The sequence below is a fragment of the Lemur catta genome, chromosome 5 (assembly GCF_020740605.2).
Source record: "Lemur catta isolate mLemCat1 chromosome 5, mLemCat1.pri, whole genome shotgun sequence".
Classification (NCBI taxonomy): Eukaryota; Metazoa; Chordata; class Mammalia; order Primates; family Lemuridae; genus Lemur; species Lemur catta.
In genome coordinates, this window is record NC_059132.1 from 30,983,902 (window position 1) to 31,004,086 (window position 20,185).

General features: G+C 45.6%; 1 protein-coding gene and 1 non-coding gene across 2 annotated transcripts in view; both read right to left on the minus strand.

Annotated features, from left to right (window-relative positions):
* The window catches only part of ARHGEF37 (Rho guanine nucleotide exchange factor 37), a 45,522-nt gene that overhangs the window by 16,162 nt on the left and 9,175 nt on the right, over positions 1 to 20,185 (minus strand). Inside the window, exons 2-5 of the mRNA XM_045551401.1 lie at positions 16,508 to 16,704; positions 14,817 to 14,940; positions 6,554 to 6,701; positions 929 to 1,128 (exon numbers count right to left, since the gene is read on the minus strand). Of these exons, the coding sequence (XP_045407357.1) occupies positions 929 to 1,128; positions 6,554 to 6,701; positions 14,817 to 14,940; positions 16,508 to 16,693 (658 nt within the window). The 5' untranslated portion in view covers positions 16,694 to 16,704. The remainder of the gene's footprint in view (positions 1 to 928; positions 1,129 to 6,553; positions 6,702 to 14,816; positions 14,941 to 16,507; positions 16,705 to 20,185) is intronic.
* Positions 5,839 to 5,945, minus strand: LOC123639086. Its single transcript, XR_006735649.1, has one exon. It is a non-coding gene; the product is annotated as a small nucleolar RNA U13 (small nucleolar RNA).

Genomic DNA, 20,185 nt, shown 5'->3' on the forward strand with positions numbered 1-20,185 from the left:
AGCACGGCATGGCGGTGGAGACTCCAGGCCTGAGTTTAAAACTTGGCTCTGTCCCTCACCAGCTCTGTGACTGGGAACAAATGATGTAAGCTCTCAATTCTACCTGACTGTGAAATGGGGCCAAGAGGGCCAGCCCCAGAGGGCAGTGCAAGGATCAAATATGACAATGAAGGAAAAAACGTAGCAGTTAGCCCGTAGTAAACATCAGCTAAATTATCATTTTTATATTATCTCAGTTGTGCAATTGAGTTTCTCTCCACTTGGGGCACAGCTTTATTTTCCAAACTTTCTGTTTTAACAACCTGAGAGGCAGGGATTTCCCCCACCCCTCCAGATTTATGCCTCCCCAGTACTGTTTCTCCTTCACAGTGGAGCAGCCATGTCATTTGGACGGGACTGACCTCACTTTGACTCCAGCGGTGGGTGCCGACTGGTATAAGCCAATCCATACAATCCCATCTCCCTGGCAGCAGTGATTGGTTCAGAGAAGGGCACATAACCCTGTCTTAAGTCAATCAGTTCATGGCACCCTAACTAGGGTGATTGGTTCAGGATGAGCACATGACCCAAGCGGATCTGATCAGAGTGAAGCTTCAATTTAATTTTTGTGGCTAAAGGGAGAAAAACCCTATCTTACCCTGGAAGGTGTGGTGCGCAGCTGTGAGTCCTGGAACAGCAATAGCCACTTACTATTACGAGGGAAGCCAGGCTACAGATGCAGCTGATACACAGTAAAGCGCAAAGACAAGAGAGTTACAGGGAAATGAAACAGCTCCCTGATCAAACCCTATCTAAAGCTCACATTACCTCTGGATTTACAGTTACATAAGCCACTATATTCTCTTTATTGGTGAAGCCAACTGGAGATGAGTTTTCTGTAACTGGAGGCATTCTCACTGATGTATCCCCTAAATGCCCCAAGTCTTACCCACTTCCTTGCGCATTTTGTACTCATTGATGTTGGCGTTCACGTCCTGGAGGGCAGAGGTAGCCCTCTGAAGGACCAGGTAGGCACTGTCATCAGGGGGTGTGTTCTCCAGGATTTTCTGCAGCAGCAGTGGGTACTTGGTAATCCTCTGCAGAGGGGTTACCAGTAAGAAACCGAGGCCTGAAGATCCAGCTTGTGGCCTGCAGGAGAAGGCTGGTATTAGGCAGGTAAAGCCCACCCTTCAGGGCAGCAGGGGGCCTGGGCTCTAGTCCTGGCTCTGCCATTTAACTTACTGTGCTCTTAGGCAAGTCACCCTCCCTCTATGGTCCTCAGTTTCCTCATCTGTAGTTTGTGAGGTCTAGATGTTAGGTGGGCAGTGCCAGCTCTGGGCCTTGGTTCCCCATCTGTCCCAAATCCAGTGGTTGGTTCTCTGCACTCCACTTACTCGGCCCCTCAATAGCAGACATGGCCGACTATGCCTCTTTCTCTTTCTTTTTTCTTTTTTCTTTTTTTTGAGACAGGGTCCTGCTCTGTCATCCAGGCACTCCTGGAACCAAGCGATCCTCCTGCCTCACCCTCCCAAGTAGCCGGGACTACAGGTCCCAGGTGGTCTCCCATCCAAGCACTAACCAGGCCCAACCCTGCTTCGCTTCCGAGATTGGACGAGATCAGGCACGTTCAGGGTGGTATGGCCATAGACCTCTTTCTTGAAACTCTTTCTTCTTTTGGCCCCAGGGACACCCACTGTTCTGCTTCTCACACCCTGCGGGCTGCTCTGTCAGTTCCTCTGCTGGTTTCTCTCCAATGCCAGAGTATCCTGGGGCCCCCTCCCCTCCCCGTCTCCCTACATGGCTTTAAACACATCCCAAACCCAGATTTCCACCTCCAACTTCTGTCCAGAGCTCCAGACTCACACACTCCGCTGCCTGCTTGACATCTCCACTTGGGTATGTCCCAAGCACAACTCTACGTGTTGGGTATCCACATGATATTTCATTTAAATGAAATGGTCTACTGCTTTATAAAAAAGTGTTTAAAATCACAGGAACTTAATTTTTAGAGACGCATTTAAAGTATTTAGGGGTAAAAAGTCATCATACCTATAATTTCCTTCAAATAGTTTAGCATAAGAACGGACGAGGCAAATAGCAAAATGTTAACACTTGTTAATTTTAGGTGGTGGGTACATGAGTGTCCATTACATTATTCTATTGTTCTATAGGTTTGAAATCTTTCATTACAAGAAAGTAAAAAAAACAAAACAAAATACTGGAACGAATGTGCCAAGGTCCCTTCCAGATGCACCATCGATGCCTGGATGACTAGTCCCCTTCTTGAGGCTGTCTGGAATTCCAAGAGTCCCCCAGTCAATGGCACCTGGGAAGAGGCTCCAACAGTCTTTCCTGGATTATGACCAGTAGCCCGTAGGCCCAGCTTCGGAGAAACCCACATGGGCTTCCAACCTCAACTGTCCAACTGTGCCTCCTCCAAGAAGACTTACAAATCCTGCCCAGGACCATCATCTGGGCCCTCCCTGATGGTCGTCTTGCCTCTTGCTCTTCTTCCTGTGGAAAAGTCTCCAGACCAAGTGTCCAGGAACGATCAGCCATGAGGCTAAGAATAGGCAGAGCAGGTGGGAGCCCCTCAGAGGCATCAGGGGGTGGGATTACGTCAGCACATGCCTACACTGACCGTCTGCTCTCACCACGGGTGTCTTGGAGCTTGGCTGATTGTGGGCAGGGGAGGTGTAAACAGTTGCCAGATATTTGCAAACCTCCATCCTCTCCATGGGAAAGAGCCAACTGCCTCATGGGGACAACTGTCACCTCAAAAACCAGAGGGCAAGGGGCCCTCAAAGAGATGATCACATCCCTTCCTCACCTCACAGTCATCAAGGAGTTGCCACAGAACGATGGCGGCCTCTCACATCTACGGCCTTGCTAAGGCAATGTGGACAACTTTTCACATGTCACCTTTCAGTAGGCAACAGAAACTGAAAGATGGTAACAAGAGCTGAGTGAGTGTGGGGAAAGGGCCTTCTTGCATTCTCTTGGTGGGAGTATCCCTTGGCCACATCTTGGAGAGCAGTTTGACAATTTGTGAACTGTACAAATGCTTTGCTCCACCAATCCTACCCTAGAAATCTACCCACAGAAATACCAACTCCCCCTGGCCGGGAGCAATGGCTCATGCCTATAATCCTAGCACATCAGGAGGCTGAGACAGGAGGATCCCTTGAGACCAGGAGTTCAAGACCAGCCTGGGCAACACAGCGAGACCCCGTCTCTACAAAAAATTAAAAAATTAGTCAGGTGTGGTGGTGTACACCTTTAGTCCCAGCTACCTGGGAGGCTGAGGCAGGCAAAGACTGGAGCCCGGGGAATTTGCGGTTGCAATGAGCTATGACACCATTGCACTCTAGCCCCACTCTGCAGAGAATTGCTCCGTGCCTCACACGTCCCTCTGAACACTCAGAGACTGAACGGAGGCCTCGAAATGTGCTGCGATTTCAAGAAGCGCAATATTTTTGTGACACTTGGACTCTATCCAGTCACATGTCATAACACTGGGAATTACTAGGACACTACCTTTTACATCTTTTTTTCTTTTGTCCATCCTAATTTGTCCTAGACACTACCTTTTATAAATCCCTACTTCAATGACGTTGTTTCCTTGTTTCTGTCATCACACACAAGGAAGTCAGGTTTGTTATTCCAGGGTACACGCATTCTCTGCTCTTTCGTTTCCCTATACTTTTTGTACAGAATGGCTTCAGACTTTTCTTAAGTCCAGACTTGTTTATCATAAGTAGATACAGCACCTGATTGTTTCATTATATCTTTTAGTGCAGTGGTGCCCAAGCATTTGCACATTGAAATATATATTTTAAGGCCGGGCGCGGTGGCTCACGCCTGTAATCCTAGCCCTCTGGGAGGCCGAGGCGGGTGGATTGCTCGAGGTCAGGAGTTCGAGACCAGCCTGAGGGAGACTCCATCTCTACTAAAAATAGAAATAAAAATTATCTGGACAACTAAAAATATATATAGAAAAAATTAGCCGGGCATGATGGCACATGCCTGTAGTCCCAGCTACTCGGGGGGCTGAGGCAGTAGGATCACTTAAGCCCAGGAGTTTGAGGTTGCTGTGAGCTAGGCTGATGCTATGGCACTCTAGCCCAGGCAACAGAGTGAGACTCTGTCTCAAAAAAAAAAAAAAAGAAAGAAATATATATTTTATTAGATATCATTTCCTTTTATTTTTCCTTTATATTATAGTTAAGCCATTATATTGATTTTTTTCAATACATATATAGGAGATGTGTATATATATATATTTTTTTAGGATATATCTCAGGATAATAAATTTACTTAATATTTGTTATAAAAAGGGGGCACTGGGACTGATACAGTTGAGAACCACAGGGTGGTCTCAGAAAAACATAATCCCTGCCTAGCCAACGTAACTGTATCAGCTGGGGTTTACTAAGTGTCACTTGTATGCAATGAGTCAGTGTCCCCATGAGGGGTTGGTATCACTCCCATGTCACACACAAGGCAAGTGGGTTCCGAGATGTGAAATGGCTCTCCCGTGGTAAGGGGCTGACCAGATGCACCCCCATGGCCCGGCTCCAGAGCCCACGAGGGAGGCCCAGCTGGCCTGGCTGGGAAAGACCAGACTGCAGAGGACGCAACACACAGCAGCCTCCGTGCCAGCTGGGGCTCCCACACACAGCGCTTCTAAAACGTCTGAACTAGATGCCAACCCTGAACACCTGGGACATGTTACTGCTACATTTCTGGCTTCTCTTGAAAAACCAGAGGCTCTGGCTGCAGTGGACCCACATTCCTACGGGGCAGTTGAGGCAGATAGATGGTTTACAAAAAAATGGCTGCAGTATTCCCCTCCCTGTCTCCATAGCCCTTTGAATGTGACTTTGACGCTCCTCCCACCAAGAAATGGAGTCTGTTTCCCCATCCCTGAGTCTGGGCTGGCCTTAGGACTTGATGGAGTGACAGTACGCCAGTTGCCAGCCAAAGCCGCCAGCTGCCCTCCCCTTTGCCCTCAGAACGCTGTGACCGCCACGTGAACAAGCTAGCCTGAAGGAAGAGGAGAGACCTTGTGACCAGCGCTGAGTCAGCTCATGTGTCCCAGATACGTGAAAAAGCCCAGCCAACTGTCAGCAAAGCTGACCTGCAAGTGACTGCAGACGTGTGACGGTGCTCAGATAGCACTCGAAGAATCATTTACTAGGTCAGCTACATTGCTAATATGCAGAAGTGTGAGCTAAATGCTTGTTTTATGCCACTATGCTTTGGGCTGGTTTGTTACCTAGCAAAAGCCACTTGATCTAGCAACGATAAGCCAAGGCTACACTGCAGCTGTATTCTGCACAGGGTCTGCTCTCTCTGGTTTGCCTCAGTCTCCACTACTTCCTTGTGTCCCACATCTGGCACCTTGCTTCCCTCTTTTCTGTAATCCGCCTCCCTTTGGTAGAAATGTATTTAGTGACCCTTGCAAAAGCCTAAGTTTGCATGGCCCATGAAGAGATGAATCAAAGGGGAAAATGGGTATAGTTTTCTTGGAGGCAGAGAGGGGCTAGGACATGGGTTCTTGTAACGGAGACTTTAGAGGAAAGAGGGTGATTGAAAGGTGAAAAAAAGGTAAGGGAGAGGAGGAGGGGAGGTAGCAGGAGGCTCCACGTGGGATTATTCGGTCTTCAAAGACCTAGGTCTACACTGTCTTTCTCTTAGATATAATAAGAATGCCTGAGTGAGATAAATAAATAATAATGATGATGATAATAATAACCCCTCCTCTTCCTACAGTACTCAGATTTCCAGAAAATGACCTTCATCTACCTCCATTTGGTGAGCTTGTCCTAGGGAAGACATAACCCTATTTTATTTTCACACCAGACAGGTAATGTGTCAACATGGGGGTAACAAGGTTTAAGAAAGGCACATCTCTCATATGATTGTGAAAACCCAATCATCACACCTATGAACTACAAAAGGATCAAACCCAGCCGGGCACCGTGGCTCACGCCTGTAATCCTAGCACTCTGGGAGGCTGAGGCGGGTGGATCGCTTGAGGTCAGGAGTTTGAGACCACCCTGAGCAAGAGCGAGACCCCTGTCTCTACTAAAAATAGAAAGAAATTATCTGGACAACTAAAAATATATAGACAAAATTAGCCAGGCGTGGTGGCGCATGCCTGTAGTCCCAGCTACTCGGGAGGCTGAGGCAGGAGGATTGCTTGAGCCCAGGAGTTTGAGGTTGCAGTGAGCTATGATGGTGCCACTGCACTCGAACGTGGGTGACAGAGAGAGACTCTGTCAAAAAAAAAAAGAATAGAAACAAACCAAATTCCCATCAATAACTCCAAGAGTATGTGGCTGTTTAAAACATCATGAATGTTATGTGTTGAAATGGAAAGACCTCTAAGATTAAGAGAAATATACTTACAGATGTAGATATATATACACACATGTAAGTAAAATAAAAAAGATAGAAACTTTCATTTAAAAGGTAGGTAAATAAGACACCATGTAGGGGTGAGACTGTAACTGCCGCTGAGCCTGGGGCAGCGGGGCAGGAGCCAGTGCTCCCTGGCCATTCTACTCACACCACCGCCTCAATGACGCCCTGGATCTCCTGCTGCAGCTCCGGCTCCTTCCGGTAAGCCTCCACCAGCTGCAAGGCCTGCTCGTAGCTGGCACAGTAGACCTTGTAGACCTGCTCCAACTCCTCTTGGAATTCCAGGAATAAGTTACCTGAGGGTGAACACACAACAAGGAGTGACCAAGGGCATGTCTGCATGTCCCCTTGCTTGGGACAGGGAGGTGGTAAGTGAGCCAGCCCCTCCAGCTCTGCAGTGAGACTGCCAGGCTTAACCAGCGTGTCACCATGGGCAAGTGACCTCATCTTCCTGACTTTTCATTTTTTCATTTCAGTTTCACAAGGTTGCTGGGAGGACTGAGTGACAGAATAACATAGAGCACAGGCCGGTACCGTGAGCCCTTAATAAATGGTAGCTATAATCACATCAATAACATGAATAATGCTCACATTTGGACAGTGCTTTATAGTGTACAAAACACACTCCTAGCCATTAGTTCATTTCATCTTTCCGATTAGCTGCGCGTGGCAAACACAATTACAAACCATTCCACAAAGACATGCCAGCCGCAGCATCCTACAGGTGCCTACGAGGGCAGCCTCTGGCACTAGAGAGAGGAGGGCCAGATCTCCAGGCTACCCTTCCCTAGTCTTGTAACCTGGGGCAAGTGTTTGACCCCTTGGATCCTCCGTTTTCCTATCTATAAAATGGGAATAAAAACAGTTCTCATCACCAAGTGTTTTGGGTGAGGATTAAATGAAATAATGCACATAAAGCTCCTGACACAAATTTCATCACCAAATATTTACCACCTGCTTATTTATTGACCATGTGCCAGGCACTCTGCTAAGCTCCACGAACAAACAAAAGCCCCTGCCTCATGGAGTTTATATTCTGGTGGGGAAGACAGACAATAAATAAATATATTATGTATGTCAGGTATGATAAGTGCCATGAATTAAAAAGAAACTCAAGAAAGAGTTGGAGAGTGGTGAGGGATCCCCTTGGGGACAGCCTCTGGGAAGATGTGAATGTCTATCAGGGACCAGAGGCAACCAGCCCCGGGAACATCTCTGGGAAGAGCAGCACTGTGGGCCTAGGCAAGGGCAAGTGCAAAGGCCCTGAGGCAGGAGGGTGCTTGGCATGAGGGTAGCAGCAAGAAGGCAAGATGGCTGGAGCAGAGACAGCAACGGCATAGAGTAGAAGAGAAAGACAGGAAAGGGAAGCCCGATCAAGTAGGGCCTCAGAGTGAGGTGTAGTCGGGTGCTCAGACTTTATTCCAATAAGGGCAGGAAGCAACTGGGGGCTTTGAGCGAGGGTGACATGACCTGATTTCTGCTTAAAAGGCTCACTCTGGCACTCATTGTCAGCAGCACATCCACAAAAGTAACAACATAGACATGATGAGCACGACCCCTGAGCAAAAATGACAGGCCAACTCGTGCGGTGTTCCGTATGTTCAAGTCAGAAACGAAGGAGACTCGTTGCCTGTAGGGGTGGATGGGACAGGGTGGGGAGGACGAAGGCCTGGCTAAGCATAGTGGGAACGAGAGGGGAGCCATGCTTTGCTGAAAATACCTTTCTATATAGTTCTGATTCTCGGAGCCACCATCAGGCTCCGCATACTCCCAAAATAAATATGCCATTAAGCTCAACCAAGATGAGGAGCAGGAACCCCAAATGGAATACAAACAGCAAGGAATGAACCTAACTCTATCACAAATGAATAGCCTAACCGCCCCGAAGGGATTGAGGGAGAAACTGACTTAAGGAACTGCTTTTCATAGGAATACAATCCACTAAATTCTGAAACTTCTTCACCTGTATGCTAACTTTGAACAAATAAGTAAATATATTGTGGATAATGACGGCTAGGCTTCTCCTATCAGAGAAAACATTACAAACAAGAAAAGGGGGATGGCTAGAATGAATCCTGCAATGCTGGATTGGAATTTGGAGTGATCAACATAAGATCATGGTTTTAAACGTATACATACACACAGATGGATAGCACTAGAAAGAAAGGTTGATGTGTGTATATGCATGTATTAGTATACACACGTATATTTCCTAGCTCTGTTAGCTGAAAGCCAGTAATCATTGTTGCAGGTAAGAACTACTGATGAATGTTAAAATTAGCGGGCCAAAGTTTGAGAAAAAAACCAGGACATTTGCATAATATCAAAGTTTCTCTCCACAATATAGTCATTCATTACAAAGGGGAAAATTGTAACTTGACAGTGTAAAAACCCTAGATACCACCTTCGCTATGTGATCAAAGTGAACATTACTCTAAGTAGGAGGACATAATGACATCATGTGCCCTGATACGGTGCACTGGGAAGGACATGACATGGAGTCTGTGGTATTCTTGCCGAAAATGCATAACCTCAATTGAATATGAAAATAATTTTAATCTCATGAGTTATATAAAATTGTAAAACATATAAAAGTTTTATTTTATAAAATACAAATTATAAAACAGGTTTTATATATAAAACTTTATGAAATACATAATTTTAATCTTAATGTAAAACCTCAAACTGAGGGATAGTCTACAAAATATCTGGGCTGGACTCTTCAGAATTGTTATAGTCATGAAAAATAAAGACTGGAGAACTGTCACAGACTGAAAAAGACTAAGGGAATGTGACAAAAAAATTTGTTATCCTGGATTGGATCCTGGACCAGAAAAAGGACATTAATAGGAAAGCTGATGAAATTTGAATAAGGTCTAGAGAATAGTTAATAGTACTGCATTGGTGTTAACTTCCTGGTTTCCGTAATTATACTATGGATATGTAAGATGTTAAAATTAGGGGAAGCTGGATGAAGGGTAGACAGGAGCTCTCTGCATTTTTTGAAACTTTTTTGTAAGTCCAAAATTTTTTTTTTTTGAGACAGAGTCTCGCTCTGTTGCCCAGGCTAGAGTGAGTGCCGTGGCATCAGCCTAGCTCACAGCAACCTCAGACTCCTGGGCTTAAGCGATCCTACTGCCTCAGCCTCCCGAGTAGCTGGGACTACAGGCATGTGCCACCATGCCCGGCTAATTTTTTGTATATATATTTTTAGTTGGCCAGATAATTTCTTTCTATTTTTAGTAGAGACGGGGTCTCACCCTTGCTCAGGCTGGTCTCGAACTCCTGACCTCAAGCGATCCACCCACCTCGGCCTCCCAGAGTGCTAGGATTACAGGCGTGAGCCACCACGCCCGGCCTATAAGTCCAAAATTATTTCAAGATAAAAAGTTTAAAAAGAACCTTGAAAACATTATGCTAAGTGAAATAAACCAGACACAAAAGGACAAATATTGTATGATGCCATTTATATGAGGTACTTAGAACAGTCATATTCTTAAAGACAGAAATAGAATCCTGGTTACCAGAGCCAGGCTACTGTTTAAAGGGCAGAGTGTTACTTTAGGGCGATCAAAAAGTTCTGGAGATGGGAAGTGGGGATGGTGGGGTAACAATCCGAATGCACTTCACACCAGTGAACTGTACACTTAAAAATGGCTAAAATGGCAAATTTTATGTTATGTGTATTTTACCATGATAAAAAAGTTTTTAAAAAGATCAAAAACCTGCACATGAAGGTTTATAGCAGCTTTACCCATAATTGCTAAAACTTGAAAGCAATCAAGATGTTCTTCAATAGGTGAATGGATACATAAACTGTGCTTTATCCATACAATAGAATATTTCTCAGTGACTGAAAAATGAAATGAGCTATCAACCCATAAAAAAGACATGGAGGAAGCTTAAATGGATATTGCTGGATGAAGGAAATCACTCTGAAAGGCTATATGCTGTAGGATCTCAACTATACGACATTCTGCAAAAGGCAAAACTGCAGAGACAGTAAAAAGATCAGTGGCTGCCAGGGAATAGGAGGGAGGGACAGAGAGAGCACAGGGATTTTCAGAGCAGGGGAACAATCATGTCTGATACTGTAACAGTGGATACATGACATACATGGGTCTAAACCCACAGAATTGTACAACTCAAAGTGTGAACCCTAACGTAAACTATGGACTTCAGTTACTAATAATATATCAATATTCATTCATCAATTATAATAAATGTGCCACACCAGTGCAAGATATTAATAATAGGGTAGCCTCTGCGGAGGGGAGAGGAGTGTATTTGGTAGCTCTCCATACTTTTATTTTAAAGACTGGTCAAGTGCAGTAGTGAGAAGCGGGAAAGAGTAGAACAAGCAGTTTGACCTGTGACTGACTAAACAATCCACCGAGTTAACTCACTACCTTCTGACCAGGCTCTCTGTACTTTTAATTTTTCTATAAACCTAAAAGTGCTCTAAAAAATAAAGCCTAATAATTTTTTTTAAAAAAAGATAAATACCATGTTGAGACTACTAGGGGACAAAGGAGTAAGAGGAATAGCTGTTAGACTCTATGAGAAACACCCAGGCGGGAGTAGGTGGTGGCCCCTCTAGGGAGGAAGTGGTCAAGGTGAAGAGAAATGTAGTAACCAGAACAGGGCAGGTGGGGAGCCAGGGCCCCCAGGAAACCCAGCCGCCCCTACTGCCAGCCAAAGCCATAGGCTGGACCTCTGACCTGGACCAGGTCTCCCTTGGGACACATCAGTTGGTGCCGGGAGGAGCATGATCCAGCTCTCAGCAAAGATTTCCACGGCAAGATTATCACCCAGGACCAACCCCTGACCCAGTGCTGGTGCAGGCAATTCTCAGAGAGGACTCCCAGGAGAAGCCCCTAGAGCCAGGGAGGACAGGACCCCGCCCCACCCCCCAACCCCAGCTAGGGAGAATGTGTGTGACAGGAGATCAGCCAACTGCAAAGATGGCCCTGCTAGGAGATAGCCTGGGAGTGGCCATGAAACCTAGGGCTGTCCCCACCTTCTCCTCAACATGGGCGTGTCTTCGGGAACATGACAAACATAGCAAAGATACTGTATCATACCAGTGTGGCCAGGGGCAAGGGTGTTTCAGTAACTGAAGGGTGGAGGAAGGCAAACTCCCAGAGAGCAGAGTTGTCCAAAGAGGCAGGAATGTCCGGAACACCAAAGTTAAAGGCTTATGTCTCCTGACTTATCCTTCCACAGTCACAGATTAGCAAAGAAGTTAACTCCCAGCATCAAAAAGGACACTCTCCCTGGCTGGGATTTGTCAGAAAGGAGAAAAAGGAAGGCAGAATGATAAAGAGCTAGGGTTCAAGAGATCAAAAGAGCTAGGTTCAAATACACACTGTGTGACCTTGAGAAAGTTACTTAACCTCTCTGAGCCTCGGATTTTGCTTTAGTAATTTCTTTGGTAATTTTCTATGGGGATAATAATAATAATCAACAAGTAACGATGTTACGAGAATGAAAATGGTACTTCGTGTTAAGTACTCTGCCCTATGACTGACGCAGAGATGGGTACTATTTTCATGCTCATTTCAAAGAGGCAGTAACTGGGGCTCAGAGATGGGAAGGAGCTTATGGGTGGCAGGCCCTTGTCAGTCAGACTCCCAAGCCCCTGTCCTAAGCACTAGACCTGCAGTGCTCACATACATCGGTCACCAGCCATACATGGCTATTGGGCACTTGAAATATGGCAAACCCCCACTGAGATGTGCTCTCGGTGAAAAAGACGCTGGATTTCAAAAACTTCATATAAAAGTAAAATAGCTAATGAATAATTTTTCTATGGATCACATGTTGATCTATTGGATTAAAGATATTAAAATGAATTTCACCTGCATCTTTAATGTTCTTAATGTAGCTACTTGAAAATTTTAAATTCAATTTGCAGCTCACGTTACATTTCTATTGGCCAGCGCTGCCCTAGACCATGGGGCCTTCTGGCGACACAACCCGGTGCGGGAACGCCTGTGAATGCCCAAGTGGTGTTTGGAATTGTTCATAAAGACAGGGAACCTGACTCATTTGGGAGGAAAAATGTCTGTGAGAAACAGTCTTGCCTGAGGTCCAAAAATCTTTCACAACGCTGTTGCTGTCCAACTGGGCGAAGGGCTTTGCTTGCACAGCAAGGCCTGGTGGCTGGACGGGGGTGAGAGAGCTGGCAGGACCCAGAGCGGCCTGACCTGGCGCATAGTTGCACTACAGAGAAGAAAGGCCATGTGGGCTATTTGTGCCTCTTTTTGGCTAAACACACAAGGGACGAAGGGTGAAGAGGGTATTTTATGAAGACTGTAAAAGCCAGAAAACTGCCAAATTTAGGGTCAGGGAGAGCAGAGGATGTTAAATTTGAATTTCAGATAAACAAGCAATCATTTTTAGTATAAGTATATAAAAATTTAGTATGAGCATACTAAAGAATCATTCCTTGTTTATCTGAAGTTCAAATTTAACTGGACAGCCTATATTTCATCGGGAAACCCTACCAGAGAAGTGGTGAGGGCAGCCAAAGGAGATGTCGCCAGGTGTGCTTAGCAGACAGAGTTACATCTGCATTCTGTGGGTCCGGCAGGAGGGCAGAGACTGACCAGTGAGGACCCTTACAAGGAACATGTGGACCCTTGAACACACAGCAACAGAAGAGCCTGACCTCAGAGTCCCCAAGCCTTTAGAAAGTCTTCAGCCTCAGCCTATATCCATTTCCACTCAGATGAGTATTAATTATTAACAGAAACCAGGATAAAATGATAAAAGGTGAAAACATCTACAGGTACTAAAAAGAAAATCTTGTTCTTTAATTTTGTACTCATGTGTCATTTGCAGGGAAGAGTAACTCATTCACATTGCCATTTTAATAAAGAACTATTTTTCAAAGGGCTGACAAACACACCAGACCCAGGCTTTCACCCCGCTATCCACTATGTGGGAGCAAGTCAGCATAGCAGGTGCCAGCCCTGGCTCCCGGGGCCGACTGCCTGTATTCAAGTCCTGGCTCTGCCACTAGCTGCGTGACCTTCAGCAGGTTCCTTCCTTTCTCTGTGCCTCAGGTTCCTCAATTGTCAAACGGGACAACAGGATCTACCTTGCAGGGTTCTTGTGAGGATGAAATGAGTTCATATATGTACATCAGAACAGTGCCTAGCATTTAGTAAACATTCAGAAAGTGGTTTTTAAAAATGTGTTTGTTACTTTTAATCCCTATCATCATCGTACATGTCTAGGAAAGGGTAAAAAATTGGCAGTGTAAAGGCCAGGGGACTTGGGTGGCCACTGCACTGCATCCCCCGACCCCCTTCTCCTCTCTGCCACTGGCCCCATTCACCTTCCTCCCCTGACCTCACTAGGGAACCCTTGGCCATGGAAATCCTCACAGCAGATGGGACCTAGGAGACAGGTCTGAGGTTTGCACCCACTGCTCCCTTCGTTATGCTCTGGTCACCCTAGCCGTTTCAGAATCAGGAGGCCGTCCTCATCTCCTGCCTGGGCCACGGCAAAGCTCCCAAATCATCTCGCTGCTTCTACCCTCACCGCCCCCTCATAATCCGCTGTCCACAACAGCCAAAGAGATCTTTAAGAAACCTAAATCAGACCATGTCAAAATCGTCCGGTGGCTTCTCACCACACTTAGAATGAAACCCTAACTTTTCACCAAGGCCTAGAAGCCTCTGCTCGATCTGGTCCTTGCTTGTCTCTTCCATCTGATCCCCTAACATTCACCCCTCGCTAATTCCCCTGGAGCCACACCAACCTTCTGTCTTTCCTTCAAACAGTCCAGGCACTCCCTGCCCCAGGGCCTTTGCGCAGCTACACTCCCTGTCTCCCTCCAGATACATTCATGGCTGGCTTCTTCCTAACATTTAGACCTCAGCTCAAATGTGCGCTCTCAGGAGGCCTTTCCTCACACCCGGAAGTTAGCACGACTGTTTATTTTCTTCAAATTACAAATCACTACCTAAAATTCTTTTGTTGATCTGTTTATCTTCTGTCTCTCTCACTAACTTGTCAACTCCATGAGAACAAGTGTCTCTCTTGTTGCTGCCGTGCACACAGCACAGTGATGACACACTGCAGGAGCTCGGGAAATAACTGTTGAATGAATGAATGTGAAAGAGACCCAGACTAAGACTCAGCTGTGTCACTAAGAATTATGTGGCCATGAACATGCCCCTTCCTGTCTCTGGGACTTGGTCTCTATAAAGCGATATGATTGGACTACATATTACTTGAGGGCCCTGCTGGCTCTGAGATGTTGTGTTCAGAGATCCCAAAAATGAACTCCCATTGAGCTGCATTTTCCTGGAACTCTGGAGACAGTTCAGCCATGACCACGTGCTGAAGACAATTCCACAGGAACCTAGGGCTGACAACTCCCTAGGTCTCTTGCTTACCAATTAGGGACACTTGTTCCTCTTCCTTGGAGGCTGTCTCTTGCAAGTCATGAAGAAGTCTGCCGTTAACCTTGATGATATCATCGATGTTTGAGAATAGTATGTCCACATCTCCCTGCGGCAACTGGAAGGAACAAAGATGCTTGGACGTCGCTAGGGGTTCCGCAGACTAACGGTATCTGCCGGCTCTGGAGAGTAGCCCAGAACACTCACACCGTCGGGGGCCCAGTGGCATTTTTGCAAGGGTTTTGAACTTTTATAAATGAGGTATTTTCATTACTCTACAAGAAGAGACTAAGACATAGCATGCTCAGCATGGAAAGAAAGCTGAACTAGGTTTTATCCTAGGTCTGCTGCCAACTACCATTTTTCTTCTCTTAGTTTTCCCATCTGTCATCCGAGGGTGGGAAGTTAGACTTCCTTCCAGCCCTGACATACTTGGGGCTTAACACCATGACCTCAAGATTCATTCCAGGCCGGGTGTGTGGCTCACGCTTGTAATCTTAGCGCTCTGGGAGGCCAAGGCGGGAGGATTTCTTGAGCTCAGGAGTTCGAGACCAGCCTGAGCAAGAGCCAAATCCTGTCTCTATTAAAAACAGAAAAATTGGCCGGGCGCGGTGGCTCACGCCTGTAATCCTAGCTCTGGGAGGCCGAGGCGGGTGGATCGCTCGAGGTCAGGAGTTCGAGACCAGCCTGAGCAAGAGTGAGACCCCATCTCTACTAAAAATAGAAAGAAATTATCTGGCCAACTAAAAATATATATACAAAAAATTAGCCGGGCATGGTGGCGCATGTCTGTAGTCCCAGCTACTCGGGAGGCTGAGGCAGTAGGATCGCTTAAGCCCAGGAGTTTGAGGTTGCTGTGAGCTAGGCTGACGCCACGGCACTCACTCTAGCCCGGGCAACAAAGTGAGACTCTGTCTCAACAACAAAAAAAAAAAAAAAAAACAGAAAAATTAACTAGGCATCATGGCATGCACCTGTAGTCCCAGCTACTTGGGAGGCTGAGGCAGGAGGATGCTTGAGCCCAGGAGTTTGAGGTTGCTGTGAGCTACGATGACTCTATTGCACTCTACCCAGAGTAATAGAACGAGATGCCAAAAAAAGAAAAAAAAAATGCATTCTAAACTCCAGCCTCTATGAACCAGGCTATACCACTGTAAAAAATATGCAGGACATATACATATATATATATATGCAAAGGCATGGAAGGAGCTCCTTATGGTGGTCACATGCTAGGGGATGCTGGAAATTTTATAGCGAGCGCCTGTATTATTTCTGAAACCAGAAAAAAAAATGTAAAAAATGAACACCATAATAGAAACCCATCATAGTGATAATTTCTCCATGTCGCCACCCTGCAAATGAGACCATTAGAATGTAGGTCAGTTTAAGCAGTCTGTTCTAAACTTGAAAAGGGCTTGTCATTAGCTCATTTAATTCTCAGAGGTGATTATTCCTCTCCCCATGTAGCAGAGGGATACACTAAGACTCTGAGCCATTAAAGGCCTTGGTAAAGGTGGTGTGGCCAATAAATGGAAGCACTGGGGCTTAATCCAGGCCTGCCAGACTCCACATCCACCATGCCTCCTTTCCACCAAGCATGCCCCAGGGGCAGATGTGAGGTCTCAGCAGCTGGGATCCACATTTGCCCCTGGAAAGACAGACTGAGTGTGACCCCTCCCCAGTACCTGCTGGAGGCGGCTCCTGATGTCGGAGGCACAGAGCTGGAGCACGTGCAGGTAGGTGACCTCAGTGTCCATGAGCTCCTTGATGGCCAGTCTCTGACGGAGCAATGATCGGTCCTCGGAGACCCCACCTTCCTTGTCCGGACTCCCTGACCTGGAGGACGGCTCATCTCCCCCACGACTGGCCATGGCAGAGGGTTCTGGGAAAAGCAAAACCATCCCAGCTGATTTCCAGGAGCACTATGGGGACATGCTATCTTCAATTTAAAGACAACTGTTCATCAGGAGGCCTAAAAACATCTTTAGCGGCAAATAGAGTGAAGATGAATTGTTTATTAGCATTTGTGGGCAGTATCTGAACAATATTAAAAGGTAGACAGCAGGTTAGATAATTGTTGATATTTTAAATTCATTTCCCAGGACTCAAGCAATGTGCCGGCATGGCTTTTCTTCTATTTTCTCCCAGCTCTTAATCCAGATTTCTTTATCTGGCTCAGCTGAGTCTCCTTCATCCTCTCTCTCCCAGTGGTCCCCTCCTCTATACAACCAGCCCACTCCGCCATTCAGGGGCTGTACTACCTGCACCTGGGCCATTTCCACAGGCCCAAGGATCATCCTTCCAAACCCCTCTCTCTCCTGCTGCCACCACACCCATTCTTCCTGGATGTGCTTCCAGTTTAAACTCCCTGAAACAAAGCTTGTGATCATGGTGTGCCCTGCTGCAAGATTTTAGTAGCTTCCTGCTGCTCAGTGGTCCGGCCCCAACCTCATTTCCCCTTCACAGACTGTCCTCCAGCAGAAAGGGAGTTGAGAGCTCTTCTCCTTACCTGCGCTGGCATTTCCTGCCTCTGCGCTGTGGCACCTGCTGTGCCCACTCCTGTGACTCTGTCCTCCAACATTCATCTTCTCTAAGGCCTTTCCTGATCCTCCCCCCTCCCCACCTCCATCAGCTACATTTTTCTTCTCTGAAACTCCTACAATCCCTTTATCTCTAAATTTAAAAAGTCTAAAGGGCAATACCGTGGACAAGATGACCTGAAAATCCTTTCTACTACAAAACACTTAGAAACGCTAGATCAACTATAGCAAACTTCCCATTAACTGCATGGCGTAACTTGCCAGAAAGAAAGGAATTCACCAGGGCCCCAAAACAGAGGAAATTGAAGCTCAGAGCAGGGGCAACTGAGCTGATGCAGCTGTGGCCCAAAGTGGAGGGGCAGGCAGGGAAGAGAGCATTGCCAGTCCCAGTGAACCAGGGCCTTGGCGTTAGTGTCCAGGCAGGAGCAGGAGACAAGCTCCTTCACAGAGCTGGGGCTCCCCATGGACGTCAGTGAAATGGCGGATCAGGAGAAAGCATCCATCCATCCACACAGAAGATGACAAAGATGCTTCCCCATCGAGGGTTGGGTTGGGTCCTGGGTGAAGAAAGAAGTTTTCTCTGAAAATTCGTAACAACAGGCCTGCCTTCACGGGGTTTCAGATTCAAATGAAGACTATGCATGTGGTCCAAATGGCCCAAGCTGAGAAATTTACACCAAAAGGAGTCCTTGAACTAATGCTATCCTTTGAATGGCCATAAGACAAATAAAATTTCTTAAGAAGATACATCTTTAACCTAGGCCACAGATAAACTTGTCCTGAAGGTGAGTTTAGAATCCCAAATTACAAAAATTTCACTGTGAGTGAGCAGCAGCAGAAACAACAAAGAACAGAGATGAGACCTCAAGTACATCAGATGATCAAAAGATCAGATAAAAACTATAAAAGAAATGGGAAGGCTGGGCGCGGTGGCTCACGCCTGTGTAATCCTAGCACTCTGGGAGGCCGAGGCAGGTGGATTGCTCGAGGTCAGGAGTTCGAGACCAGCCTGAGTGAGACCTCGTCTCTACTAAAAAAATAGAAATAAAAATTATCTGGACAACTAAAAATATATATATAAAAAAAAAAATTAACCGGGCATGGGGGCGCATGCCTGTAGTCCCAGCTACTTGGGAGGCTGAGGCAGTAGGATCGCTTAAGCCCAGGAGTTTGAGGTTGCTGTGAGCTAGGCTGATGCCACGGCACTCACTCTAGCCAGGGCAACAAAGTGACACTCTGTCTCAAAAAAAAAAAAAAAAAGAAATGGGAAAAGAGGAAGGCCATTAATATAAAAAAAAATAGAGGCCAGGCATGGTGGCTCATGCCTGTAATCCTAGCACTCTGGGAGGCTGGGGCAGGAGGATGGATTAAGGCCAGGAGTTCAAGACCAGCCTGGGCAGTAGTGAGACCCCATCTTTACAAAAAATAAGAAAAATTAGCCAGGCATCATGGCACATGCCTGTAGTCCCAGCTACTCAGGAGGCTGAGGCAGGGGAATTGCGTGAGCCCAGGAGTCTGAGGTTGCAGTGAGCTATGATGATGCCACTGCACTCCAGCCCGGGCAAGAGAGAGACCCTGTTTATTAAAAAAAAAAAAAAAAAAAAAGTGACCTGTACAATTTTTTAAAAGTACCAAATAGAATTTATAGAAATTAAAAATTTATTCTTTGAAATTAAAAACTGAATGGACAGATATGTTTAAGAAAAAGAAATAGTAAAGGGGCAGAGAGATCTAAAGAAATGAACCATACTGCTTAACAGAGAAAAGCATGAAAAACGTGAGAGAGAATTGGAGGGATGTAGATTTGGAAACAAAAAGGTCCATGTAACAAATAAGAGTTCCAGAAGGCAAGAATGAAAAGAGTAAGGAGAGGCGATATTTGAGGACATAAGGTTAAGAATTGTGCAGAATTTATAAAAGACATGAATACTTAGATCTAGGAAGTATCAATAAAAATCCCAAGCAGGATAAGCTTTTTTTTAAAAAAAAAAATCCACATTTAACCAAGTTGAGGAGCAATTGCAGAACCTTGAAAGCCCAGAGCATTTTCCTCTTATGGTCCTATTCCCAGGAAACTGCTGGAGAATGTGTTCCTCCAAAACAAAGAAATAAATCAAAAAAGAGGAAGATACGGGAAACTGGTGACCAAACACTGAAGAGGGGAATGGGAATCCTCAGGATAGATGAAGGGAAATCTTAGGGTTGACTACTGGCTCCAGGCTGGACTAGAGCACTCCAGAAGGTTCTAAAATGTCTTGAGAGCAGATTTATTGAATTGACATAGAAGCCAGTGTTTAATTACAGATAATTACATAGGCAATATGTAGAAAACTAAGATACAAACCAACAAACAATTGTCAAAACAACTTTAAAATAAAAAAAATTGTGCAAAAAAGCTAAAAGTATTCCTACTTTACTACCTGATTAAAAAAAGTGGTCCATGGGATAAGTGGATAACTGGTTACCCGTATAGAAAAATAAATAAATGCAATCCTGTATCACACCCAAAATAAATTCCAGGCGGGTTAAAGACCTAAATGTTAAATGTGAAACTCTAATTTTTACAAAAAAAATTAGGAAAATATTTTTATGCTCTCCAGATGGGAAGAATTTCTTCAACAAAACACAGAATATGCAAACCCCAAAAGAAGAGATTGATAGAAATTGATAAATCTGACTGCCTTAATATTGAAATGTTCTGTTTATCAAGCAATTCTACAATCAAAAGGAAAACATAGACCTCAGACCAAGAGAAGATATCTGTAGTGAATGTAATCTGCAAAAGTTTAATATCCAGACTATATCTAGAACATCTAGGAATCA